This window comes from Coregonus lavaretus, assembly GCF_964263955.1.
Source record: "Coregonus lavaretus genome assembly, chromosome: 13".
Classification (NCBI taxonomy): Eukaryota; Metazoa; Chordata; class Actinopteri; order Salmoniformes; family Salmonidae; genus Coregonus; species Coregonus lavaretus.
Window position 1 is genome coordinate 4409021 of NC_140000.1, and position 24751 is coordinate 4433771.

At 42.7% G+C, this 24751-nt stretch overlaps 1 protein-coding gene across 1 annotated transcript in view; it reads left to right on the forward strand.

Moving 5' to 3' along the window:
* Positions 1 to 24751, forward strand: part of LOC311140817 (maestro heat-like repeat-containing protein family member 1) — a 56444-nt gene that overhangs the window by 15082 nt on the left and 16611 nt on the right. Inside the window, exons 12-30 of the mRNA XM_084176056.1 lie at positions 2729 to 2802; positions 3142 to 3264; positions 3442 to 3552; positions 5665 to 5809; positions 6613 to 6653; positions 6847 to 6988; positions 7609 to 7661; positions 8017 to 8124; positions 8721 to 8840; positions 9431 to 9553; positions 10011 to 10157; positions 12516 to 12542; positions 15138 to 15260; positions 15570 to 15649; positions 16000 to 16144; positions 20518 to 20613; positions 20707 to 20811; positions 21435 to 21570; positions 22970 to 23082. Coding sequence (XP_084032182.1) covers positions 2729 to 2802; positions 3142 to 3264; positions 3442 to 3552; positions 5665 to 5809; positions 6613 to 6653; positions 6847 to 6988; positions 7609 to 7661; positions 8017 to 8124; positions 8721 to 8840; positions 9431 to 9553; positions 10011 to 10157; positions 12516 to 12542; positions 15138 to 15260; positions 15570 to 15649; positions 16000 to 16144; positions 20518 to 20613; positions 20707 to 20811; positions 21435 to 21570; positions 22970 to 23082 — 2012 coding nt within the window. The remainder of the gene's footprint in view (positions 1 to 2728; positions 2803 to 3141; positions 3265 to 3441; positions 3553 to 5664; positions 5810 to 6612; positions 6654 to 6846; positions 6989 to 7608; positions 7662 to 8016; positions 8125 to 8720; positions 8841 to 9430; positions 9554 to 10010; positions 10158 to 12515; positions 12543 to 15137; positions 15261 to 15569; positions 15650 to 15999; positions 16145 to 20517; positions 20614 to 20706; positions 20812 to 21434; positions 21571 to 22969; positions 23083 to 24751) is intronic.

Below are 24751 nucleotides of genomic sequence, written 5' to 3' on the forward strand. Positions count from 1 at the left end.
CCTCGATCCTGACTAGTCTCCCAGTTCCTGCCGCTGAAAAATCCCCGCTTGGCATTCAGGCCAAAGAGTTCAATCTTGGTTTCATCAGACCAGAGAATCTTGTTTCTCATGGTCTGAGAGTCTTTAGGTGCATTTTGGCAAACTACAAGCGGGCTGTCATGTGCCTTTTACTGAGGAGTGGCTTCCATCTGGCCAACCTACCATAAAGGCCTGATTGGTGGAGTGCTGCAGAGATGGTTGTCCTTCTGGAAGTTTCTCCCATCTCCACAGAGGAAATCTGGAGCTCTGTCAGAGTGACCATCGGGTTCTTGGTCACCTCCCTGACCAAGGCCCTTCTCCTCCAATTGCTCAGTTTGGCTGGGCGGCCAGCTCTAGGAAGAGTCTTGGTGGTTGATGGAGGCCACTGTGTTCTTGGACCTTCAATGCTGCAGAAATGTTTGGTACCCTTCCCTGGATCTGTGCCTCGACACAATGCTGTCTCTGAGCTCTACGGACAATTCCTTCGACCTCATGGACCTTATATAGACAGGTGTGTGTGTACCTTTCCAAATCATATCCAATCAATTGAATTTGCCACAGGTGGACTCCAATCAAGTTATAGAAACATCTCAAGGATGATCAATGGAAACAGGATGCGCCTGAGCTCAACTTCGAGTCTCATATCAAAGGGTCTGAATACTTATATGAATAAGGTATTTAAAAAAAAAAAAATGTAATACATTTGCAAATTCTAAACCTGTTTTCGCTTTGTCATTATGGGTTATTGTGTATAGACTGAATAATTTATTTTATCCATTTTAGAATAAAGCTGTAATGTAACAAAACGTGGATAAAGTCAAGGGATCTGAATACTTCTGAATGCACTGTATATGTAGACACTACTACTCACTACTACAGTATACATATAGACACTACTACATTATACATAGACACTACTACTCACTACTACAGTATTCATATAGACACTACTACTCACTACTACAGTATACCTATAGACAATACTACTCACTACTACAGTATACCTATAGACAATACTACTCACTACTACAGTATACCTATAGACAATACTACTCACTACTACAGTATTCATAGACACAACTACTCACTACTACAGTATTCATAAAGACACTACTACTCACTACAGTATTCATAAAGACACTACTACTCACTACAGTATTCATAAAGACACTACTACTCACTACAGTATTCATAAAGACACTACTACTCACTACAGTATTCATAAAGACACTACTACTCACTACAGTATTCATAAAGACTACTACTCACTACATTATTCAGAAAGACACTACTACTTACTACAGTATTCATATAGACACTACTACTCACTACAGTATTCATAAAGACACTACTACTCACTACAGTATTCATAAAGACACTACTACTCACTACAGTATTCATAAAGACACTACTACTTACTCACTCTCTTGTATACAGTACAGCAACTTACTCCCTTTATATACAGACAGTACAGTAACTATTTAACACTAGAACCACTGGGTCATTCTGACTGCAACATTCTAACAGTGTAATTAATAAATGTCATATATGCTATTGCTAAATAATCATTTGGTTGTGTTCATGAAGGTGTTAGGTAACGTTAGAATACGATTATTTGTTTCATTTCAAATAACAAAATAGCACTTTCATTAGTTTGTTACTGTAGGCTATATGTAAAAACACAAACTCAACTGTTCAATCAATTTTATTAGTGGAGTGCCTTTGTTACAACTATGAAATAGATACCACGTTAACAGCTTATTTTTATGAAGTTTTTGTTGTTGTTTTTTTACAAAATGTCCCAAACACAAAGATGCATTTTCAGCAAAATTCTCTGTCAAATGATGAAAAGCATTAATGGCATTATAAATAATATAAGTGTCGATATGACTGCAGTCAAAAATAGTAAACTATTGTCAGCTCGTGGTTACATGGTGTGCTTCACGCAATGGCATCGGTTGGATTTCATTTATCTGTTATCCCTTGTCCTAACAGTCGACAAATCTTTGCCACTTTAATTTGCTTGAAACACGTCCCACAAACACGTCGCTTGCAGGTGACACAGATGTCTTGGGTTCTGTTCTTTGTGCATCTGGCCACCTGGCACTGTCTCCTCCCCGGGAGATGTGTGCAATTTGCCTCGCGCAAAAGCTCACGTGGAATCTTTGCTGCTGCCTTGGCCCTCATGTCTCTCACGGAGCTCGTATGCCAGACTAGTGATGAAGTCTCTATAGGGCATGGTGTTGTTCATGCTCTGCTTGAACACGTGTGTTTTGATAGCAGCAAAGTCAAGCATGTTGTAGAACAAAGCAACAGGCCAGCGGCGGGTGCCTCCTTTCACCGAGTACAGCCGTGCCATCTGATCCAAAACACCCACACCAACTTATGGTGTAAAACCATTCAAATAATGACATGCCCTCCTAAAACTGGTTATAACTCCTATTCTGTTTGTGATATTAAGATTCTAACAATGACCGTGTGTTATATAGACTTATATAGGAAAAGTCAAGGACAGAGGGAGGCATGACTTTAAAAATGGCAGAGTAATAAAATAAATTAATGAATGAGCAGTCAAAATGACTGCTTTAGAGGTTCTAGTGTTAAGTGACTCCGTTCTCTGGATTTGAAAGCATCACTGGTACTTAAAAAGGACTTGTTTGATATGAAATGACCTCATGACGTTACTCAAGTCTTCCTGTCTGTGATCTAGCATCCATTATGGAGTCGAAGAAGCTTCTCATCCTGGCCAGCATCAGACAACCACTGGCTGACCACAGCAATAAGGTAACCGCACGCCATGTGTAAATATTAAACTGTTACACTTTGGCGCAGTTTTCACTCCTAAAAGGCATAGAAAATAAAATCAAAGACCGTTTCAATTACCCATATCCACACGCTGTAAAAAATAATAATATATATTTAAAAAACATTTTATCATTGGGGAACACATCATACATAATGGCCTAAATTCTCAGACATGGATTAAATCTGGTCCTGGTTTGAAAACCACTTTCAATAGGCTATTACCTGCTTAATCAGGGAAACCGACCCAAAATGTTTTCTTAACGTTTTAATGTTAGTGTTATACTTGACCTCTGACCTGTCTATCGTTTCTCCCTGCAGGTGAAGAAGAGGGTTGTCCAGGTGATCAGTGCCATGGCTCACCATGGTTACCTGGAGCTGGAGGGAGGAGACCTGCTGGTCAAGTTTATCATCCAACACTGTGCTCTCCCTGACACTTACTATGTACGTTTAGCATGTCTACAATACTTATTGGTCTGAAGCCATTATCCTTGGCGAAGGATTCGCATGACATTGTAAATGGTGGATCAGTAAAAAATACTCTGACTTGTATATGGTGGTGTGTGTGTGTGTGTGTGTGTGTGTTTCTAAAGAACTGTGTGTGGGTTTGGTTTGTTGCAGCGTCCAGGCCAGCGCCCCAGTGACCCGGAGGAAGTGACCAATGAGGCGCTGCGGAGCATGTGTGACAACACACTTGACCTCTTCACTACGACTGTAGGACGCCTGACTGACGTGAGTCTACTGCATGGAGATAAGACTCCTCTCTCAGTTTCCTCTTTCTCTCTCTCTTTGTATCTCTGTTTTTCTCACTGTTCTCTCTCTCTCAATTCAATAGACTTTATTGACATGGCAAGTTAAATTACTTACATTGTCAAAGTATACATATAACAAAAATGGTGGGACCAACAGCAATAATAATAGTTGTTGTAGAAATGGGATTACCATTAACAGCAACTACAACAATAATATTAATGAGAATAACAAGACTTAAAGCAATAGTAGTAGACCAGTCTCAACATGACTAGGGCGGCAGGTAGCTTAGTGGTTAAGAGCGTTGTGCCAGTAACCGAAAGATCGCTGGTTCTAATCCCCGAGCCGACTAGGTGAAAAATCTGTCGATGTGCCCTTGAGCAAGGCACTTAACCCTAATTGCTCCTGTATGTCGCTCTGGATAAGAGCGTCTGCTAAATGACAAAAAAAAAAAAAAAAAGGACACATGACATTGTATAAAAGCGAAAACAAAACTCTCTGTCTTTCTCTCTCTCTCTTTCTCTCCTTTTCTCTCTCTCTCTCTCTCTTTCTCTCTCTCTCTCTCCTCTCTCTTTCTCTCTCTCCTTTTCTTTCTCTCTCTCCTTTTCTTTCTTTCTCTCTCCTCTCTCTCTTTCTCTCTCCTCTCTCCTTTTCTCTCCTTTTCTCTCCTCTCTCTCTCTCTCTCTCTCTCTCTCTCTCTCTCTCTCTCTCTCTCTCTCTCTCTCTCTCTCTCCAATCTATTGCCTGTCTTCTTCTCTCTCACATGAACATTATTTATCCGATGAGCATATTGATGCAGAAACATATTTTGTCGTTCATCGAATGGTTTCAGGTATAGAGGCAGTGAACAAATTACATTTTAATGTTTGTTCCTGCTGTAAAAACGGCTTTGGAATACATCGGAGCCAAGTCACACTTAACACCAAACATAATACTTGTGAGAAGAGGTTGAGGGTGGGATTGCTATAATATGGACGTTTGTGTAAAGAAGCTCAGTCAGGAAAGTATTAACTATCATCAGATGTCTTGGGGGGGGGGGGGGGAAACCTGCTCTGTTTTCCTTGCCGAGACCGACAGAGAAGATCCTCATAAACACTTGACACAGTGACAGCGTCACATCCAAAGACAGCATCACCCTGTCTGTTTTACAGCCAATCACTCTGCTCTTAGTTACTTGTTCCTTTGCGGTTCCCAACATCAACACTCTCTGAGATGACATGTCTCTTGTATTACTTCCCACTGGAAGCTATTAGACAAGGCATTGACAGAGACCGAAGAGAACAGTGATTTACCATGCCTTCATTGGATTAAATCTCTGTGTCTACACTGCATTCTTGCCTTTCTTGGCCACTGGCTGAAGTCTTCATTGCATGGACAGTTGGACTGCAGAATTGGTTTCAAATCATAGTTGAAATATTTTGAGAGAGTTTGATTTATAGTTCTGGGTTTGATTTAGCATGCCTATAGTTCTGGGTTTGATTTAGCATGCCTATAGTTCTGGGTTTGATTTAGCATGTCTATAGTTCTGGGTTTGATTTAGCATGTCTAGAGTTATGGGTTTGATTTAGCATGCATATAGTTGTGGGTTTGATTTAGCATGCCTATAGTTGTGGGTTTGATTTAGCATGCCTATAGATGTGGGTTTGATTTAGCATGCCTATAGATGTGGGTTTGATTTAGCATGCCTATAGTTCTGGGTTTGATTTAGCATGCCTATAGTTCTGGGTTTGATTTAGCATGCCTATAGTTGTGGGTTTGATTTAGCATGCCTATAGTTATGGGTTTGATTTAGCATGTCTAGAGTTATGGGTTTGCACATTTGTCTATGCTATTGGTTTAATTGTACCAGGCAAACTCAATGTTGTGATATTACTGTACATCTGTCTTCACGTGCTGTGGTCCATGCTGTAGTAGCTGTCTGTCTGTCTTCAGATGCTGTGGCCCATGCTGTAGTACCTGACTGATCCTCTGTCTGTCTGTCTTCAGGTCCTGTGGCCCATGCTGCTGTACCTGACTGATCCTCTGTCTGTCTGTCTTCAGGTCCTGTGGCCCATGCTGTAGTACCTGACTGATCCTCTGTCTGTCTGTCTTCAGGTCCTGTGGCCCATGCTGCTGTACTACCTGACCCCAGGTCAGTACTCCAACGCCACCGCACCGCTCTGCAAGAGCCTCACACTGCTGGGCACCAAGAAGAGAGCCGCCCAGGAGCCCAACTTCAACATAGACTTCAACGAGCAAGGTAGGTGTCTTTAGAAGAAGGAAATCCGTTTACTACGTGCGCAACAGACATTTGTAATTTGTATATTGCATTCTCCCTGGTAGACATACAGTACGTGTACACAGAGTACATTTTTTCACAGAGTACTCCTCACAGAGTACATATTTCCGCAGAGTACATATTTTTCCACAGAGTACATTTTCCACAGAGTACATTTTCTACAGAGTACATTTTCCACAGAGTACATTCACATACAGTACATTCACACACAGTACATTACATTCATATTAACAAACCATTATGATGTCATCACGATGAGCCAGGGGGATCTGACCAATGGCATGAGGTCATTTCCTCTTTTCCTTTTCCTCTCTCTGAGTCCGTCTGGCGTTCCCGTCTTGGGATTCGGCACACAAGCCCTTTAATGTAAACAAGATGGCCGCAGCCAGGCAGCCCCGGCCTACTCCTCGTCAGCACTTCTTTGGGATTGGGAATCGTTTTTTTTTCTGTTGAAAGTATATTTTATACAGCCATTTTGTTCTCATTAAAGGGCCGTTGGTTTGGTGCTGAGAGGCCAGACAGACCAGAGTGTCTGGTTCTGATTAGCTGAATGAGAAGCCACATTTATCACTAAATAAAGCACTAGCGTTGCCCGGGGCTTGAACTGTAAGGTCATTGTTTCAATGAGAAGACGATGATTAAGCTGAACTCTTTGTGGGGAGAAGTAAGAGCCTGGCCAGTTAATCATTCAGTCATTCATTATAATGCTTTAGTCTGCTATCAACCTTGTTTACGCTCTCATCTTGTTCTTCTTTTCAATTCAGTTAATCTTCCCTCTCCACATATACTGATGGTCCGGCTCTTGGTGAGTCTATGAAACCCTAATGGCATTCCATTTGTATGCGCATGGATTTCAGTTTGCTATGTGGGAGTTTTATAAAACTTGAACTTGATTTAAACCCCAAAAATATGATAAATGTCTCCAATAATAGCTGGGCTATTTCTTTGTCTTACCTGTAAGTCGGGATGTGGTCGCGTCGTGTGTGTGTGTGTCTCAGGTGAACGGTTCGTTCCCGTTCCGGAGTCGTGGCCATGGTGCACCGTCTCTGTCTCTACTGAACGTCATAAGCCCTAATATCCACCCCAACACTGAGGCACTCTGGGAGAAGGAGATCCCTGCTCTCCTCAGCTACCTGGAAGGTAAATGACCTCAACTCAATGACCCCAGAGCCTTATAACCTATAGCGAGCTATGGTAGTGTCCAAAATGGCTCCCTATGTTGTGCTTATGGGCCCTGGTCAAAAGTAGTGCATTATATAGGGAATAAGGTGCCATTTGGGACTCCTCCTATATCTCTCTCTGAATGACCCCCTTTGGAGAGCAAAGCAGAAATAACCCTGAGTGACTTTTATTGCTACTGCAGTATTGACAGCTTAGGGGGCTGTTTGAACCCCATTCTAATGTCAGTGGTATAAAATAGTTCTTGCTCCGTGTATTCTACTGAGAGAGAACTGATATTAATAAAGGCACATCTTACCACAACAGCTCCAGTTAAGGGACGTTATAAGTGATTCACATTTTTAAAGGCAATGTCGGGGCTATATATATTTTTTGTGATAGAGCTTTTTTAACTGTGGCCTATTTCGTCTTTCCATCATAAAAATACATAACTTGGATTTAAGTAGAGCATAGGGTATTAAAACTGATCTTAAATCATTTTAGCTCTTTGGTCGGCTTGGAACTCTTTTTGTTGTCTGACAGGAAGTGCAGCGAGCGAGGTCTGAGTATTATGGTTTATTCTCTATTCTACTTCTTTACAGAGTCTACACCAGAAACACTAGACAACAAGAAATGGGAAGAGAGTCTATTACAGGTATGCTGGTCTTTATCTAACATCTCTTTGTCTGTCTCCACAACACTGTCAATAACAGTCACTATGGTGGTCTTTATCTAACATCTCTTTGTCTGTCTCCACAACACTGTCAATAACAGTCACTATGCAGAACAGGGTGCGTCCCAAATTGCATCTTATTCCTTTTAAGATGCTCTGGTCAAAAGTAGTGCACTACATAGGGAATAGGGTGCCGTTTGGGACGTAGACAGTGTCTGACACATAAAGTGTTGCATAAGAAGTGTTTGCTGTTGTTTCAGTCACAAAGGGATTTGATGTACAGCATTATGATGTAGTCACATGGCTGTGTGGTGGGGTTTTGTCTGGACATATACAGCTCCTAGCCAAGTCCCTGGTGGCCATAGCTGATGACAAGTGGAGCTGCCAGCTGGCTATAGAGGCCACGCGTTACCTCTCCACCTTTAATCAGTCCCTGGAGGAGAAGGTTAGTGAACAAACCTCATCTTAACCTCTCTTCAACCATGAGTAGTGCCAACCTCATCCTAACCTCTCTTCAACCATGAGTAGGGCCAACCTCATCCTAACCTCTCTTCAACCATGAGTAGGGCCAACCTCATCCTAACCTCTCTTCAACCATGAGTAGGGCCAACCTCATCCTAACCTCTCTTCAACCATGAGTAGGGCCAACCTCATCCTAACCTCTCTTCAACCATGAGTAGGGCCAACCTCATCCTAACCTCTCTTCAACCATGAGTAGGGCCAACCTCATCCTAACCTCTCTTCAACCATGAGTAGGGCCAACCTCATCCTAACCTCTCTTCAACCATGAGTAGGGCCAACCTCATCCTAACCTCTCTTCAACCATGAGTAGGGCCAACCTCATCCTAACCTCTCTTCAACCATGAGTAGGGCCAACCTCATCCTAACCTCGCTTCAACCATGAGTAGGGCCAACCTCATCCTTACCTCGCTTCAACCATGAGTATGGCCAAGAGTTCTTCATGACCAATATCTTCTTGAAAACAATATATTCTACAAACTATCAAGGTTTATAGTCTTGGCTTCATGGCTCTTTCCACAGAGTTTCCTCTACAGGTGCATTGGAGTGACTCTGCAGCATTGTTACAACAAGGAGGTGGTCCAGAAGCAGCTGCAGGAGATACTGATCAGCGCACGACACAACGACGCCATCGAGAGAGCGGTAAACCTCTTAGTCCGACCCCATTTGAGTCAGGCTACGATCCTCTTGATAGCAGTTGCTTTTCAACCCCCCCCCCCCCCCCCCCCCCGAGTAGCTCATAAACACCAGGGCATTGTGTACATTGATGGTTGGAATTACACAGAAACTAGGGGTTTGTTTGTGTATTTGTCTTCATACGTTCATCGTGACCCTTCATGTAATTGTCTGCGTAAGGCAGGGCAGAGCGTCGCCAGGCAGAACAGTGTGTCTTTGTACGGTGGCCTCTACAGCTAAATTGCCTAGTAAAGACAGTCTTGTGACAAGTACTCTTAAGCCTTTGATTATTTTCAAAGGCAGGTCACGCCTGCCTTCCTAAGCTGTAATTTGTGTCTGGAATTAAACGTTTTTTCCCCCCCTCATTTCCGTTGTATTACAACCAGATGATTAGGAATTTTTGTGTTTTTACAATCTTTAGGCCTAATAACAGAGAGTGGTAGTCAAATTCTAATGACGATGTTAATGATAATATAGATGTACTATTTGGTCATTGGAGGCTTAAGCATCCATTAAACTGTACTAATTGGGTGTGTTTGGGGTAATGGGTTTCCCAGGGTGTCGCCATGGGGATCGGGCTGTGTGCCAGCAGTCATCTCGATGCCACTCTGGCCAAACTGGACGACTTTGGGAAATCTGACGCCTTCAGGAAAGCCTCCGGAATATTCAGCCTGCTCAAAGTTAGTAGGCTATGTTTTTATTTTCATCGTAGGTGGAAAAAATCATAAACTTGGCAATGTCTGCCTTGGAGGTTCTCTCAATGCCTCATACAGTCAGCAATTTGACAGATTCTGATTCAAGATTTTATGGAGTGTGTTGATTTCGTTCTACTATTTTGAGCGTTTGATTGAGCCTGCCTGGAGTGCCACATACAGTAGGCAAGATTTGCACTTTTGGGATTATTCCATTGGTTCCATTTCACCAGACGAGCTCTATCAAGCCCTGCTAAAGTATTTGAAAGGAAACATGTACAGGTATTGATAAACTGATTTAATTAGCCTAATTTGTATATTTGAAGGTTTTTACAAAGTTGACATTAATCCCACATTGAAATAGCTTTTAGTCCAGTACTAGCCTCAATCTGTGTCTGGGGAAACCTTCATCCTCCCATCACTACCTCCTCCTCCTCTTCCTCAGGACAAGAATGACATGGATGTAGAGAAGATGAAGAGCACGCTGATCCTGTGTTACGGTTACGTAGCACTCCACGCCCCAGAGGACCAGATCCTGTCCCGCATCGACTCCGACATCCTCCGCAGCATCAGTAAGCACTTCAACACCAAGGTAAGGAGCTAGGGCCTGGGAGAGATGAAGTAGGACATACAGTTGAAGTTGGAAGTTTACATACACCTTAGCCAAATACATTTAAACTCAGTTTTTCACAATTCCTGACATTTAATCCTAGTAAAAATTCCCTGTCTTAGGTCAGTTAGGATCACCACTTTATTTTAAGAATGTGAAATGTCAGAATAATAGTAGAGTGATTTATTTCAGCTTTTATTTCTTTCATCACATTCCCAGTGGGAATTAGTTTTTGGTAGCATTGCCTTTAAATTGTTTAACTTGTTTCAAACGTTTCGGGGAGCCTTCCACAAGCTTCCCACAATAAGTTGGGTGAATTTTGGCCCATTCCTCCTGACAGAGCTGGTGTAACTGAGTCAGGTTTGTAGGCCTCCTAGCTCGCACACGCCTTTTCAGTTCTGCCCACACATTTTCTGTAGGATTGAGGTCAGGGCTTTGTGATGGCTACTCCAATACCTTAACTTTGTTGTCCTTAAGCCATTTTGCCACAACTTTGGAAGTATGCTTGGGGTCATTGTCCATTTGGAAGACCCATTTGCGACCAAGCTTTAACTTCCTGACTGATGTCTTGAGATGTTGCTTCAATATATCCAAAGGTACAAAAGTATCTATATCCACAGTAAAACGAGTCCTATATCGACATAACCTGAAAGGCCGCTCAGCAAGGAAGAAGCCACTGCTCCAAAACCGCCATAAAAAAGCCAGACTACGGTTTGCAACTGCACATGGGGACAAAAATTTTACTTTTTGGAGAAATGTCCTCTGGTCTGATGAAAAAAAAAATAGAACTGTTTGGCCATAATGACCATCGTTATGTTTGGAGGAAAAAGGGGGATGCTTGCAAGCCGAAGAACACCATCCCAACCGTGAAGCACGGGTGTGGCAGCATCATGCTGTGGGGGTGCTTTGCTGCAGGAGATACTGGTGCACTTCACAAAATAGATGGCATCATGAGGAAGGTAAATTATGTGGATATATTGAAGCAACATCTCAAGACATCAGTCAGGAAGTTAAAGCTTGGTCGCAAATGGGTCTTCCAAATGGACAATGACCCCAAGCATACTTCCAAAGTTGTGGCAAAATGGCTTAAGGACAACAAAGTCAAGGTAATGGAGAGGCCATCACAAAGCCCTGACCTCAATCCTATAGAAAATTTGTGGGCAGAACTGAAAAAGTGTGTGCGAGCAAGGAGGCCTACAAACCTGACTCAGTTACACCAGCTCTGTCAGGAGGAATGGGCCAAAATTCACCCAATTTATTGTGGGAAACTTATTCACCCAACTTATTGTGGGAAGTTAAACAATTTAAAGGCAATGCTACCAAATACTAATGAGTGTAAGTAAACTTCTGACCAACTGGGAATGTGATGAAAGAAATAAAAGCTGAAATAAATCATTCTCTCTACTATTATTCTGACATTTCACATTCTTAAAATAAAGTGGTGATCCTAACTGACCTAAGACAGGGAATTTTTACTAGGATTAAATGTCAGGAATTGTGAAAAACTGAGTTTAAATGTATTTGGCTAAGGTGTACGTAAACTTCCGACTTCAACTGTATGTAATACTAAACCATCGCTAACTGTTTTTTAAAGAAAACCAATGATGGGGCATATTTGTGGCATTTGAAAGGAACATAAACCACACAACAAAAACCACAGTAAAAGGAATATGTGATTATATCAATCAGTTGAAGGAGAGATCACGCCATATCATTCAGGAGGTCTCTCTGTCTCTCCGTGGCCTCAGATGAACCTGGTTTATATCCCCAGGGATCTCCTTTACCCGCCGGCCATATGCTTAGCATTACAATGACTGTCTGAAAACTAGCCTTCATAGTTTTCTTTGTTAAATGAGTCCTGTTAAACTGCAGCATTCAGGGGCCGCTGCCAATGTATGACCTCCAGATTTCCACTTGAATTGGAGCATAGGATTTTTATGTCTGTGGTTAGGGTGGGTGGTTGGACACACACACATAAGGTGTTTAACGTTAAGAAGCCAAGTCTATATCCATTGAGTCATTTGGGTTCCACACAGGGCTCATTTAATTGGATACGGCTAGTTGGCCAGCACTGTAACATTTGCTAACCTTTTTACTGCACTGCAATGCGGATATAGAGTTCATCTGTATCTGTGAGACATTTAATGTATCGCTCTCCCATACCACGGTTAACCATCTAAATGTGGAACAGTTTCATGGTAAGGGCCTTCTGTAGTCAGATAAAACATTTTCTTAATGAGGGGAAAGAGCACATTCTCTTCTCTTTAGGGGAAAGGATATATTCTTGTCTAGTAGCGTACACTTGTGAATTAAACTCCTTGTTACTTTTATGTTGTGCAGGTTCTGGGGATTAAAATAGAGACCAAGGTACCGTGACGGGACCCTGACAAAGGATCCTCTCTCTCTCTCTACGCTCTCTCTCTCACTAAAACTCTTGTAACAATCTCTTCTCTCTAGAACGCTGCTGCTTCAACGTTCTGAACTTTTAGAAGTAAATGTCTCTCTAGTTGAAAGAGTTATGATGGGGAGGCAGTGTGTTTGTTTGCCTCTATGTTTCAGAAGTTCAGAACGTTTAGAGCTTTTGAATGCCCTCAATGTCGTACTAACACTGTATGGCTCTATGGTGTTTCTAGGGGCACTATGGTGTTTCCTTACCTTTCTGATCTAAGACTCACACCAGCTCTTAGGTTGTGATGCCAAATCAGATGGTGAAATTTGATGTTGAAATTATTTTTTCCCATCCAGATTGCAAAGCTTACATTTCTCTCTGACATTTACAGTCTCCAAATCAAGGCATGGATGATCATTCTCAAAAAATACACCCTCTACTTTTGATTTATTGTTTAATTGATATTGACCGGTATCTACAGTGCATTCGGGAAAGTATTCAGACTCCTTCACCTTTACCACATTTTGTTACGTTGCAGCCTTATTCTAAAATGGATTAAAGTATTTTTTCCCCCTCATCAATCTACACACAATACCCCATAATGACAAAGCGAAAACAGGTTTTTAGAGATGTTTGCAAATGTATTAAAAACAGAAATACCTTATTTACATAAGTATGCAGACCCTTTCCTATGAGACTCGAAATTGATCTCAGGTGCATCCTGTTTCCATTGATCATCCTTGAGATGTTTCTACAACTTGATTGGAGTCCACCTGTTGTCAATTCAATTGATTGGACATGATTTGGAAAGGCACACACCTGTCTATATAAGGTCCCACAGTTGACAGTGCATGTCAGAGCGAAAACCAAGCCATGAGGTCAAAGGAATTGTCCGTAGAGCTCCGAGACAGGATTATGTCGAGGCACAGATCTGGGGAAGGGTACCAAAACATTTCTGCAGTATTGAGGGTCCTCAAGAACACATTGGCCTCCATCATTCTTAAATGGAAGAAGTTTGGAACCACCAAGACTCTTCCTAGAGCTGGCTGCCCGGCCAAACTGAGCAATCGTGGGAGAAGGGCCTTGGTCAGGGAGGTGACCAGGAACCCGATGGTCACTCTGACAGAGCTGTGGAGATGGGAGAACCTTCCAGAAGGACAACCATCTCTGCAGCACTCCACCAATCAGTCCTTTAGGGTAGAGTGGCCAGACGGAATCCACTCCTCAGTAAAAGGCACATGACAGCCCACTTGGAGTTTGCCAAAAGGCACCTAAAGGACTCTCAGACCATTTAGAAACAAGATTCTTGGTCTGATGAAACCAAGATTGAACTCTTTGGCCTGAATGTCAAGCGTCACATCTGGAGGAAACCTGGCTCCGCTCATCACCTGGCCAATACCATCCCTACGGTGAAGCATGGTGGTGGCAGCATCATGCTGTGGGGATGTCTTTCAGCGGCAGGGACTGGGAGACTAGTCAGAATCGAGGGAAAGATGAACGGAGCAAAGTACAGAAAGATCCTTGATGAAAACCTGCTCAGGATCTCTGACTGAGGCGCAGGTTCACCTTCAAACAGGACCACGACCCTAAGCACACAGCCAAGACAACGCAGGAGTGGCTTCGGGAGAAGTCTCTGAATGTCCTTGAGTGGCCCAGCCAGAGCCCGGACTTGAACCCAAACAAACATCTCTGGAGAGACCTGAAAATAGCTGTGCAGCAACACTACCCATCCAACATGACAGACCTTGAGAGGATTTGCAGAGAAGAATAGGAGAAACTCCCCAAATACAGGTGTGCCAAGCTTGTAGCGTCATACCCAAGAAGACTCGAGGCTGTAATCGCTGCCAAAGGTGCTTCAAAGTGAGTAAAGGGTCTGAATAATTATGTAAATGTGATATCACAGTTTTTTATTTTTAATACATTTGCTTTGTCATTATGGGTTATTGTGTAGATTGATGAGGGAAAAAAATAACAATTTAATCAGTTTTAGAATAAGGCTGTAACGTAACAATGTGGAAAAAGTGAAGGGGTCTGAATGCTTTCCGAATGCACTGTATACATAGATTTTAAGCCAACTGAAAAGTTGTGAAATTCATCTTCAGTTGAATTTATGTGACTGACCCAACCGTACTCTATTGTTTCTTATGCCATGTGCTGAAAACATTCTATTGATGGGATGCTCTTATGAAGTTTAAGATCGTTCTTTTATGGACCCCTGACATTTCAACAAAATATAGAAATCACTACGGTTGAAATCTTTGGTCCTGCTCTAGTCTATCAATCTCTAGACGTTTTATTGATGTCAGAGGGAACTTTAGAATCATAGGGTAAGTGACTGTCTGTGTATGCTTGAGGGTTGCACTATACAACTAATATTTGGTTGTCTTGCTCACAACGATGCGAACAAACTAAACCTCTGACCGCCATCGCCAATTACCATGAACACAGTCTGAGGCTGTGTGTTTGTCTTTGTGTGTGTATTTTTGTGTGTGTTTGTGTCTGTCTGTCTCTGTGTGTGTGCCTCTATCGGGGTGTATGTGTGTGTGTGTACGCTGTATTTCCCCCCCCGTCAGGACCTGACCATGAAGCTGAGTCTGATTCAGAGCGTGGGGCTCATAGCCAAGGCCATCAGCACCGTCATACGCAAACAGGGCTACATGTTCGTCCGCAAGCAGGAACTCATGGGAGTCATGATGGTCAGTGTTTGTCATCTGTTATGTCATGTTATGTGATGTTTATGTATTCTGTTATGTCATGTTATGTGATGTTTATGTATTCTGTTATGCCATTGTTATGACAGTATTATGTAGCCCTTATGACAGAGGATTAAATTAAATGTTACCTGATTTAGATCACACCAACTGCCAAACATTGTTTATGACTTGCTATGACGGCTGTTATGTCTTATGCATCTGTTAGAAAGGCTCTATGATATAAGGGGTGCTATAGTAAAGTGGTCCTGATTGTGTTGTTCCCTCTCAATATCTTCCTTTACTTTGTTGAAGGATTTTATCAAGGCAGAACCGACGGATGCCATGCGGACTCCGGTTCGCCACCTTGTGATGACGACGTGTGCCAACCTCATGTATCCTTTCATTCCAAGAGGTGTGCTAGTGGGTTGCATGTTGGAACAGAGCCCAGGGATGTCAGCCATAGACAGTCAGCCTGCCAGGAGCTTGTCAGTACCAGGTGTTTCATCTTCCTCAAGGTCTGTCCATACTAGGGTTGCAAAAATCCGGTAACTTTCCCAAAATTCCCATGTTTTCCAGAAATACTAGTTGGAGGATTCTGGATTTCCTGCTGATTCCTTCCCTCCTGATTCCAGGAATCTTCCAACCAGGATGTCTGGAAAACCTGGGAATTTTTGGAAAGTTTTGTATATCCCTAGCTCCTACTGAGTGATGTTATTAATCCTTGACCCCAGGCTGACCCCAGTAACCTGGAGCCAGCGCTGACGGAGAATGACAACTTTGAGATGCTGCGGACGTGTCTGAACGGTGTGTATGGCCTGCCCCCGCTGGACACTCCAGACAAGGACAGGGGCAAAGACGAAGAGGTGCTGGAGCCCAAACAGAGAGAGGTGAGAGGTGCTGGAACCCAAACAGAGAGAGCAGAGAGGTGCTGGAACCCAAACAGAGAGAGGTGCTGGAACCCTAACAGAGAGAGCAGAGAGAGGTGCTGGAACCCAAACAGAGAGAGGAGAGTGGTGCTGGAACACAAATAGAGAGAGGAGAGTGGTGCTGGAACCCAAACGGAGAGAGGTGCTGGAACCCAAACAGAGAGAGCAGAGAGAGGTGCTGGAACCCAAATAGAGAGAGGAGAGAGCAGAGCAGCAGCAACTCTATGATGAACATTCACTGCCTCCAATACACACTGTACAGCCAATGTGTGACCTCTAGTATATACAGTGGGGAAAAAAAGTATTTAGTCAGCCACCAATTGTGCAAGTTCTCCCACTTAAAAAGATGAGAGAGGCCTGTAATATTCATCATAGGTACACGTCAACTATGACAGACAAATTTAGATTTTTTTTCTCCAGAAAATCACATGGTAGGATTTTTAATGAATTTATTTGCAAATTATGGTGGAAAATAAGTATTTGGTCACCTACAAACAAGCAAGATTTCTGGCTCTCACAGACCTGTAACTTCTTCTTTAAGAGGCTCCTCTGTCCTCCACTCGTTACCTGTATTAATGGCACCTGTTTTAACTTGTTATCAGTATAAGACACCTGTCCACAACCTCAGTCACACTCCAAACTCCACTATGGCCAAGACCAAAGAGCTGTCAAAGGACACCAGAAACAAAATTGTAGACCTGCACCAGGCTGGGAAGACTGAATCTGCAATAGGTAAGCAGCTTGGTTTGAAGAAATCAACTGTGGGAGCAATTATTAGGAAATGGAAGACATACAAGACCACTGATAATCTCCCTCGATCTGGGGCTCCACGCAAGATCTCACTCTGTGGGGTCAAATGATCACAAGAACGGTGAGCAAAAATCCCAGAACCACACGGGGGGACCTAGTGAATGACCTGCAGAGAGCTGGGACCAAAGTAACAAAGCCTACCATCAGTAACACACTACACCGCCAGGGACTCAAATCCTGCAGTGCCAGACGTGTCCCCCTGCTTAAGCCAGTACATGTCCAGGCCCGTCTGAAGTTTGCTAGAGTGCATTTGGATGATCCAGAAGAGGATTGGGAGAATGTCATATGGTCAGATGAAACCAAAATAGAACTTTTTGGTAAAAACTCAACTCGTCTTGTTTGGAGGACAACGAATGCTGAGTTGCATCCAAAGAACACCATACCTACTGTGAAGCATGGGGGTGGAAACATCATGCTTTGGGGCTGTTTTTCTGCAAAGGGACCAGGACGACTGATCCGTGTAAAGGAAAGAATGAATGGGGCCATGTATCGTGAGATTTTGAGTGAAAACCTCCTTCCATCAGCAAGGGCATTGAAGATGAAACGTGGCTGGGTCTTTCAGCATGACAATGATCCCAAACACACCGCCCGGGCAACGAAGGAGTGACTTCGTAAGAAGCATTTCAAGGTCCTGGAGTGGCCTAGCCAGTCTCCAGATCTCAACCCCATAGAAAATCTTTGGAGGGAGTAGAAAGTCTGTGTTGCCCAGCGACAGCCCCAAAACATCACTGCTCTAGAGGAGATCTGCATGGAGGAATGGGCCAAAATACCAGCAACAGTATGTGAAATCCTTGTGAAGACTTACAGAAAACGTTTGACCTGTGTCATTGCCAACAAAGGGTATATAACAAAGTATTGAGAAACTTTTGTCATTGACCAAATACTTATTTTCCACCATAATTTGCAAATAAATTCATTAAAAATCCTACAATGTGATTTTCTGGATTTTTTTCCCTCATTTTGTCTGTCATAGTTGATGTGTACCTATGATGAAAATTACAGGCCTCTCTCATCTTTTTAAGTGGGAGAACTTGCACAATTGGTGGCTGAATAAATACTTTTTTCCCCCACTGTACATACACACACGTTCAACCTTTAGGACACACATGAACAACCTCAAGTACACATATATGCACAGCCTTTCTCTCTGTGTATAGACATAGTCATCTCAGCAAAAACATGAACCTGCACTTTGTTCCTTCACACTCATTTTATGAAAGTATGAAACAAGGTGTCCGCGGGTCTGAAATTAATTTAATTTATTTATTTAGGCTTTAATAAGTCTAAAAATGTCTTCAATTCAGTTTTCAAAGGTCTTAAAAAATGTGACGGAGATGACTACACTGTTTTACATTGCGCTGCTGCGTAATTGTTACCACCGCGGCAAAACGGCAACATCAAATAATACTCGAGCCGCACTTTCAAGATGTTAGAGCTATCCACATGTGCGCCTCTGACTGTGTGTGTGCCAGTGTGAGTCAGGCCGTTGCCAGAGGAGAGAGAAGGGTGAAGGTACAATTTGATAGACAACAATCCTACCTAGAGCTGGGACGATAAACCGACGTTGTCCTCCTCTTACCGAAGCAATTTTGCTTATGTCGTTGTTTAGACTACACAACGTTCCTGCAGATTTTTTGGTTCTAAAACCATTATTTGGTCAACAGTAGTGTGCATTAATCTGCTTCCTGAAATGAAAGGATCTACCCTGTCCCTGTTTCGCTGCTGCCTCTCACTCCTTCTCCCCCCTTTGCACACGGAGTGAAGGGAGAGATGCATTCTGATAAGCGCAGTTGAGCAACATTTAGAAATGTAATTGTGTGAAAGACATAGTTGTTTTTAAAACAACTACTGTTACTGTTGTTAAAAAAAGAGGAGAGTCTCAGCTTTGAGTATACTGTAAAAATTATTTCTCAACTGTCAATATAGAGGAAATATAACCACTTTACAAACGGATAATAAGCCAGCGGAACGGAGTGGAGCATGCCATTTGCGGTGAAAACAATGGAATGTTTTTGTAGGATATTACATTTAATGTTAGATCATTTGCATGGCTATCTAGCGACGATATCATATTTAGATTTAGCAATCTAGCTAATGTGTTTTGAGTTCCCACTTCCTCGGGCAGCAGGTAGCCTAGTGGTTAGAGCGTTGGGTCTGTAACCGAAAGGTTGCTGGTTCAAATCCCCGACTCGACAAGGTGAAAAGGCACATAACCCTAATTCGCTCCAGGGGTGCCGTACGACTATGGCTGACCCTTTAAAACCAACACATTTCACTGCACCCATCTGGTGTATGTGACAATACAACATATGTATTTATTTGTATCATTATGTAGAAAATATCCTAGGCCAATATGTACAAAAAAACATGCAGGCAAATTCATCCCTAAAATAAATATCTGATTATTCTGGATCCTATTTTGACATTGCACATCAGAATAACTATCATGCATTCCCTGAACATGTTAGATGAAATGTCTATAATAATGTCTGTCTTAGCACTGGAAAAAGTCAGTCTAGAGTCATCCCGCTTAGCTATCTTGCTTCGAAGTATAGCCATTTTTGGTTGTAGGCTAATATTCTAATGTTATCGCATAATAATAATAATTATTCATTATTAATACCTCCAGGAGACTTACTGGGTGTGAGCAGTGCTGAATCAGAAGGCTGCACAGCCAGTGGCCTAGCTCTCTAGATGGAGAGTTGACCACATGTTTTATAAAGTTACTGTGCTGTATTGTCACGATCGTCGGGAACAGAGGACCAATGCGCAGCGTTATTTGCGAACATATTTATTAAATAAAGATCACACGAACAAAAACGATAACGTGACGTCCTTGGATCAAACACAACCTACTTGGAACAAGATCCCACAAACACTGTGGGGAAACTGGCTGCTTAAGTATGGTTCCCAATCAGAGACAACAAGCAACAGCTGATACACGTTGCCTCTGATTGAGAACCACACTGGCCAACATATAAATACTACACTAGAATGGAAAACACATGAAAACTCACACCCTGGCTCAACATACTAGAGTCCCCAGAGCCAGGGCGTGACATGTATATTTGACTTTAAGGCATTTTTTTTCACAGTGGTATCGTTATGTTATTGAGTATCATCGAAGCCAAAATTCTGGACACTTAGTTTGTGATCTAGCTAATGATTAGCCCATTGCGGCAGCCTAAACAAGTGCAGATGGGCATCCCCATACTTCAGCCATCTATAGCCTAGCCCAGGGATCATCAACTAGATTCAGCCGCGGGCCGATTCTGTTTCGTGGGTGGCTAGTCGGGGTGGCGGGAACATAATTACAAATAATTTGTAGACTACAAATTGACCACAAGAAACCCAAACAGATATAATGTTTGACTAAAACAATCATTTCAAACCTTGTTTACGATCACGTGTCTCTTTATTATGCGTGGGAATACTTGGGAACAGTCTTAAATACAACTTAATGGAACCAGCAGATACCCTGAAAGTGGAGATGGTAAAGCTTGTATCTACTCCTTTTCCCACAGGCGTTATACAAAGACACCTTCAATGCGCTTCAGGAGTTGTTGAGGAATATTCTTGCAAGAGACCTGAGTCCAGACGGACTACAGAGTGTATTCAAGGTAAGTTGGTGATAAGAAGTATACGCTTAAATGTTTACCTATTTATACAATGATCTTTAGCCCAACCTTGACCCTGCCTTTGGTTGTCCGCAGCACATTGAGGCGTGGTTGAGTTCTGGTCAGGACCATGAGAGGGAGAGGGCGATGAAGACCACAGCTCACATCCTACAGTTCTACTTCACCAGCCTCAACGTCAAAGTGAGTCAGAAAAACAACTGCAAACCGTTCTTTCCCAGGTAATATTTGGACCTTACTAGCTAAAGACCTTGAGTTTTATAGACATAAACTAACAGCAAATATTGCCGTGTTTTTCAAAACATTTGCGATGCCATAAAATTCAGTAGTGTCTCTTGTGAGCTGACCAATGTTTGTAGTGGTTCTAAAGGCTCATTTGGTAGGAACATGGGGCTTGCAGCAACAGGACCACAGATACTGAAGGACATTTAAATAAATCATCCAGAACTCCTGGAGAACAGTAGAAGTTGATATAAGTGCTTCTTTATTGTTAAAGGGATACTTCAAGATTTTGGCAATGAGGCCCTTTATCTACTTTCTCAGATGAACTGAACTGGAAGTCTATGGGTATCTGCTAGCATCCTTGTAAATACCAATAGACTTCCAGTCATTGCACCAACGCTAGTTAGCATTGGCTCGCGAATCGACCTCTAATTTTCTTAATACTGGAAACAGTCATAAAAATGGTATCCACAAGTTCATCTGGCTCTGGGGAAGTAGATACAGGGCCTCATTGCCAATATCCTGAAGTATCCCTTTAAAAGTCAAACCAACCCTTAGCCTTAATCTGGGTTTTCTGTCTGTAGAACATGGTAACCTTCCACAACCTGGGTTCTCTCCTGGGCCGCCTGGCCCCCCGATGCACCGACCCCAACCCCCTGGTCCGCAGGGCAGCCATCGACTGCATCTACACCCTGCTCTACATCCAGCTACGCTATGAAGGTACACACACACACACTCTGTCTCTGATTCAATACGCCTTGTCTTGTATAGTTTCCTATTCTCTGCTGACCAGCTTAACTCCCCCAGGGACCAGCTTAACTCCCCCAGGGACCAGTTTAACTCCCCAGGGACCAGTTTAACTCCCCCAGGGACCAGTTTAACTCCCCCAGGGACCAGTTTAACTCCCCCAGGGACCAGTTTAACTCCCCCAGGGACCAGTTTAACTCCCCCAGGGACCAGCTTAACTCCCCCAGGGACCAGCTTAACTCCCCCAGGGACCAGCTTAACTCCCCCAGGGACCATCACAGCCCATTTCTGGGCCCCTTTAATACGAGAAACTCTGGGTGCGTTCCAAATGGCACCCTATTCCCTATATAGTGCACTACATTTGACAAATCAAATCGAATCAAATTTTATTTGTCACATGCGCAGAATACAACAGGTGTAGACCTTACAGTGAAATGCTTACTTACAAGCCCTTAACCAAGAATGCAGTTTTAAAGAAAAATAAGTGTTAAGTAAAAAATAGATAAGTAAAACATTTAAATAACATAATTAAAGAGCAGCAGTAAAATAACAGTAGCGAGGCTATATACAGGGGGTACCGGTGCAGAGTCAATGTGGGGGGGCACAGGTTAGTCGAGGTAATTGAGGTAATATGTAGATGTAGGTAGAGTTAAAGTGACTATGCATATATATTAAACAGAGAGTAGCAGCGTAAAAGAGGGAGTGGACAATGCAAATAGTCCGGGTAGCCATTTGATTAGCTGTTCAGGAGTCTTATGGCTTGGGGGTAGAAGCTGTTAAGAAGCCTTTTGGACCTAGACTTGCCGTGCGGTAGCAAAGAGAACAGTCTATGACTAGGGTGGCTGGAGTCTTTGACCATTTTTAGGGCCTTCCTCTGACACCGCCTGGTATAGAGGTCCTGGATGGCAGGAAGCTTGGCCCCAGTGATGTACTGGGCCGTACGCACTACCCTCTGTAGTGCCTTGCGGTCGGAGGCCGAGCAGTTGCCATACCAGGCGGTGATGTAACCAGTCAAGATGCTCTCGATGGTGCAGCTGTAGAACCTTATGAGGATCTGAGGACCCATGCCAAATCTTTTCAGTCTCCTTAGGGGGAATAGGCTTTGTCGTACCCTCTTCACGACTGTCTTGGTGTGTTTGGACCATGTTAGTTTGTTGGTGATGTGGACACCAAGGAACTTGAAGCTCTCAACCTGTTCCACTACAGCCCCGTCAATGGCCCATAAGGCTCTGGTCAAAAGGAGTGCACTATATAGTGAATAGGGTGCCATTTGGGATGCACACCTCTGTGTGTGGCATCCTGCTTGGAGTGAGATTGCAGTGTGTGGAGCTCAGCTGCAGCTGGTCTCATTGTCTCCCTCCCCTGGCACTAGGCTTCTCTCTGGACTATAAAGACGACTCGGTGGAGAGACTGATCACATTGAGGGAGAGCATGGACAACCCAGACCACTCTGTCCTCTACAAGACCTGCTCCGAGCTCGCCAAGGTAAGGGACTCTTATGTTGCAGGATAGGAGAATACAGTCAGTGTTAAATTCACAAAAATATTTATACATCATGTTTCACCTTAGGTTTCAAAATTCTCTATTTGTCATGGTCGACAAGCTTACAAACCCAATAAAGCAGATACCATCAGAACTCATGTCCACTGTGAAATGTAATGAATTTGCGTGTTTCTTTAGTGAAAAAATGATAAGTATAAGACGGACCATCAAAACTGCTCAGTCTAAAAAGGACTCTGTACCACCACCAAGACATAACTTGGTTATTATGTCGCATTTTAATACAATTGATCAAAAATCCCTAGAAGAAACAGTTCGACATCTTAAAGCTTCCACTTGCTGTCTCGACACACTGCCATCAGACTTTTTAAAAACAATTTTTACCTCTATAACAATGGACTTATAGTTAATAGCTCTCTGCAATCAGGCATTTTCCCAACGTCTCTAAAAACAGCTGCCATTAAGCCCCTATTAAAAAAGAGAACACTGGATGCATCTATAATGAACAACTATAGACCTGTATCAAATCTCCCTTTTATAGCCAAGATCATTGAGAAGGTTGTCTTCAATCAACTCAGCAATTTTGTGACCTCATGCGGTCTTTTAGACAAATTTCAGTCAGGTTTCCGACCTCACCACAGTACTGAAACGGCCCTGATTAAAGTTTTAAATGATATATGGCTGAATACTGATTCTGATAAAGTAACAGTTCTGGTTCTATTAGATCTCAGTGCAGCATTTGACACTGTCGATCATGGAACACTTATAGATAGGCTGGAAAAGTGGGTAGGACTCTCCGGGACAGTCCTTGATTGGTTCAGATCTTATCTAGATGGCCGGAGTTACTTTGTCACCATTGGTAATCATGAATCTGATAGGGTGGCTATGACATGCGGAGTTCCACAGGGATCAGTTCTCGGACCGATTCTGTTTAATCTCTATATGCTACCTCTGGGCCAAATTTTACAGAACAACAACATTAACTACCACAGCTATGCTGATGATACTCAAATATAGATGGCTCTCGAACTGTATGACAACAGCTCAATAGACTCTCTGTGTCACTGTATAGAGCACATAAATACCTGGATGAACCAAAATTGTCTACAATTAAACCAAGATAAAACTGAGATTATTGTGTTTGGCAACAAAAATAAAAGAACAAGTATTAGTAAAGAGCTGGATTCTCTGGTCCTTAAAACCAGCGATCAAGTGCGTAATCTTGGTGTTCTGATAGACTCAGACCTCACATTTAACAGTCATATCAAAGCGGTCACCAAAACAGCATTCTATCATCTAAAAAATATAGCCAGAATCAAAGGCTTGGTGTCCCAAAAAGATCAAGAGAAGCTCATCCATGCTTGTATCTCTAGTAAGGTTGACTACTGTAATGGCATCTTAACAGGACTCCAGAAAAAGACTGTAAAACAGCTGCAGCTCATTCAGAATGCAGCTGCTAGAATGTTAACCAGGACCAAGAGAACGGAGCACATCACTCAGGTTCTTAAATCTTTACATTTGGCTTCCAGTCAGTTACAGAATTGATTTGAAAGTGGTGCTTTTAGTTTATAAATCTTTGAATGGTTTAGGACCCGAGTACATGTCTGATATGTTTGAAGAATATAAACCGAGCAGGGCTCTTAGATCCATGAAC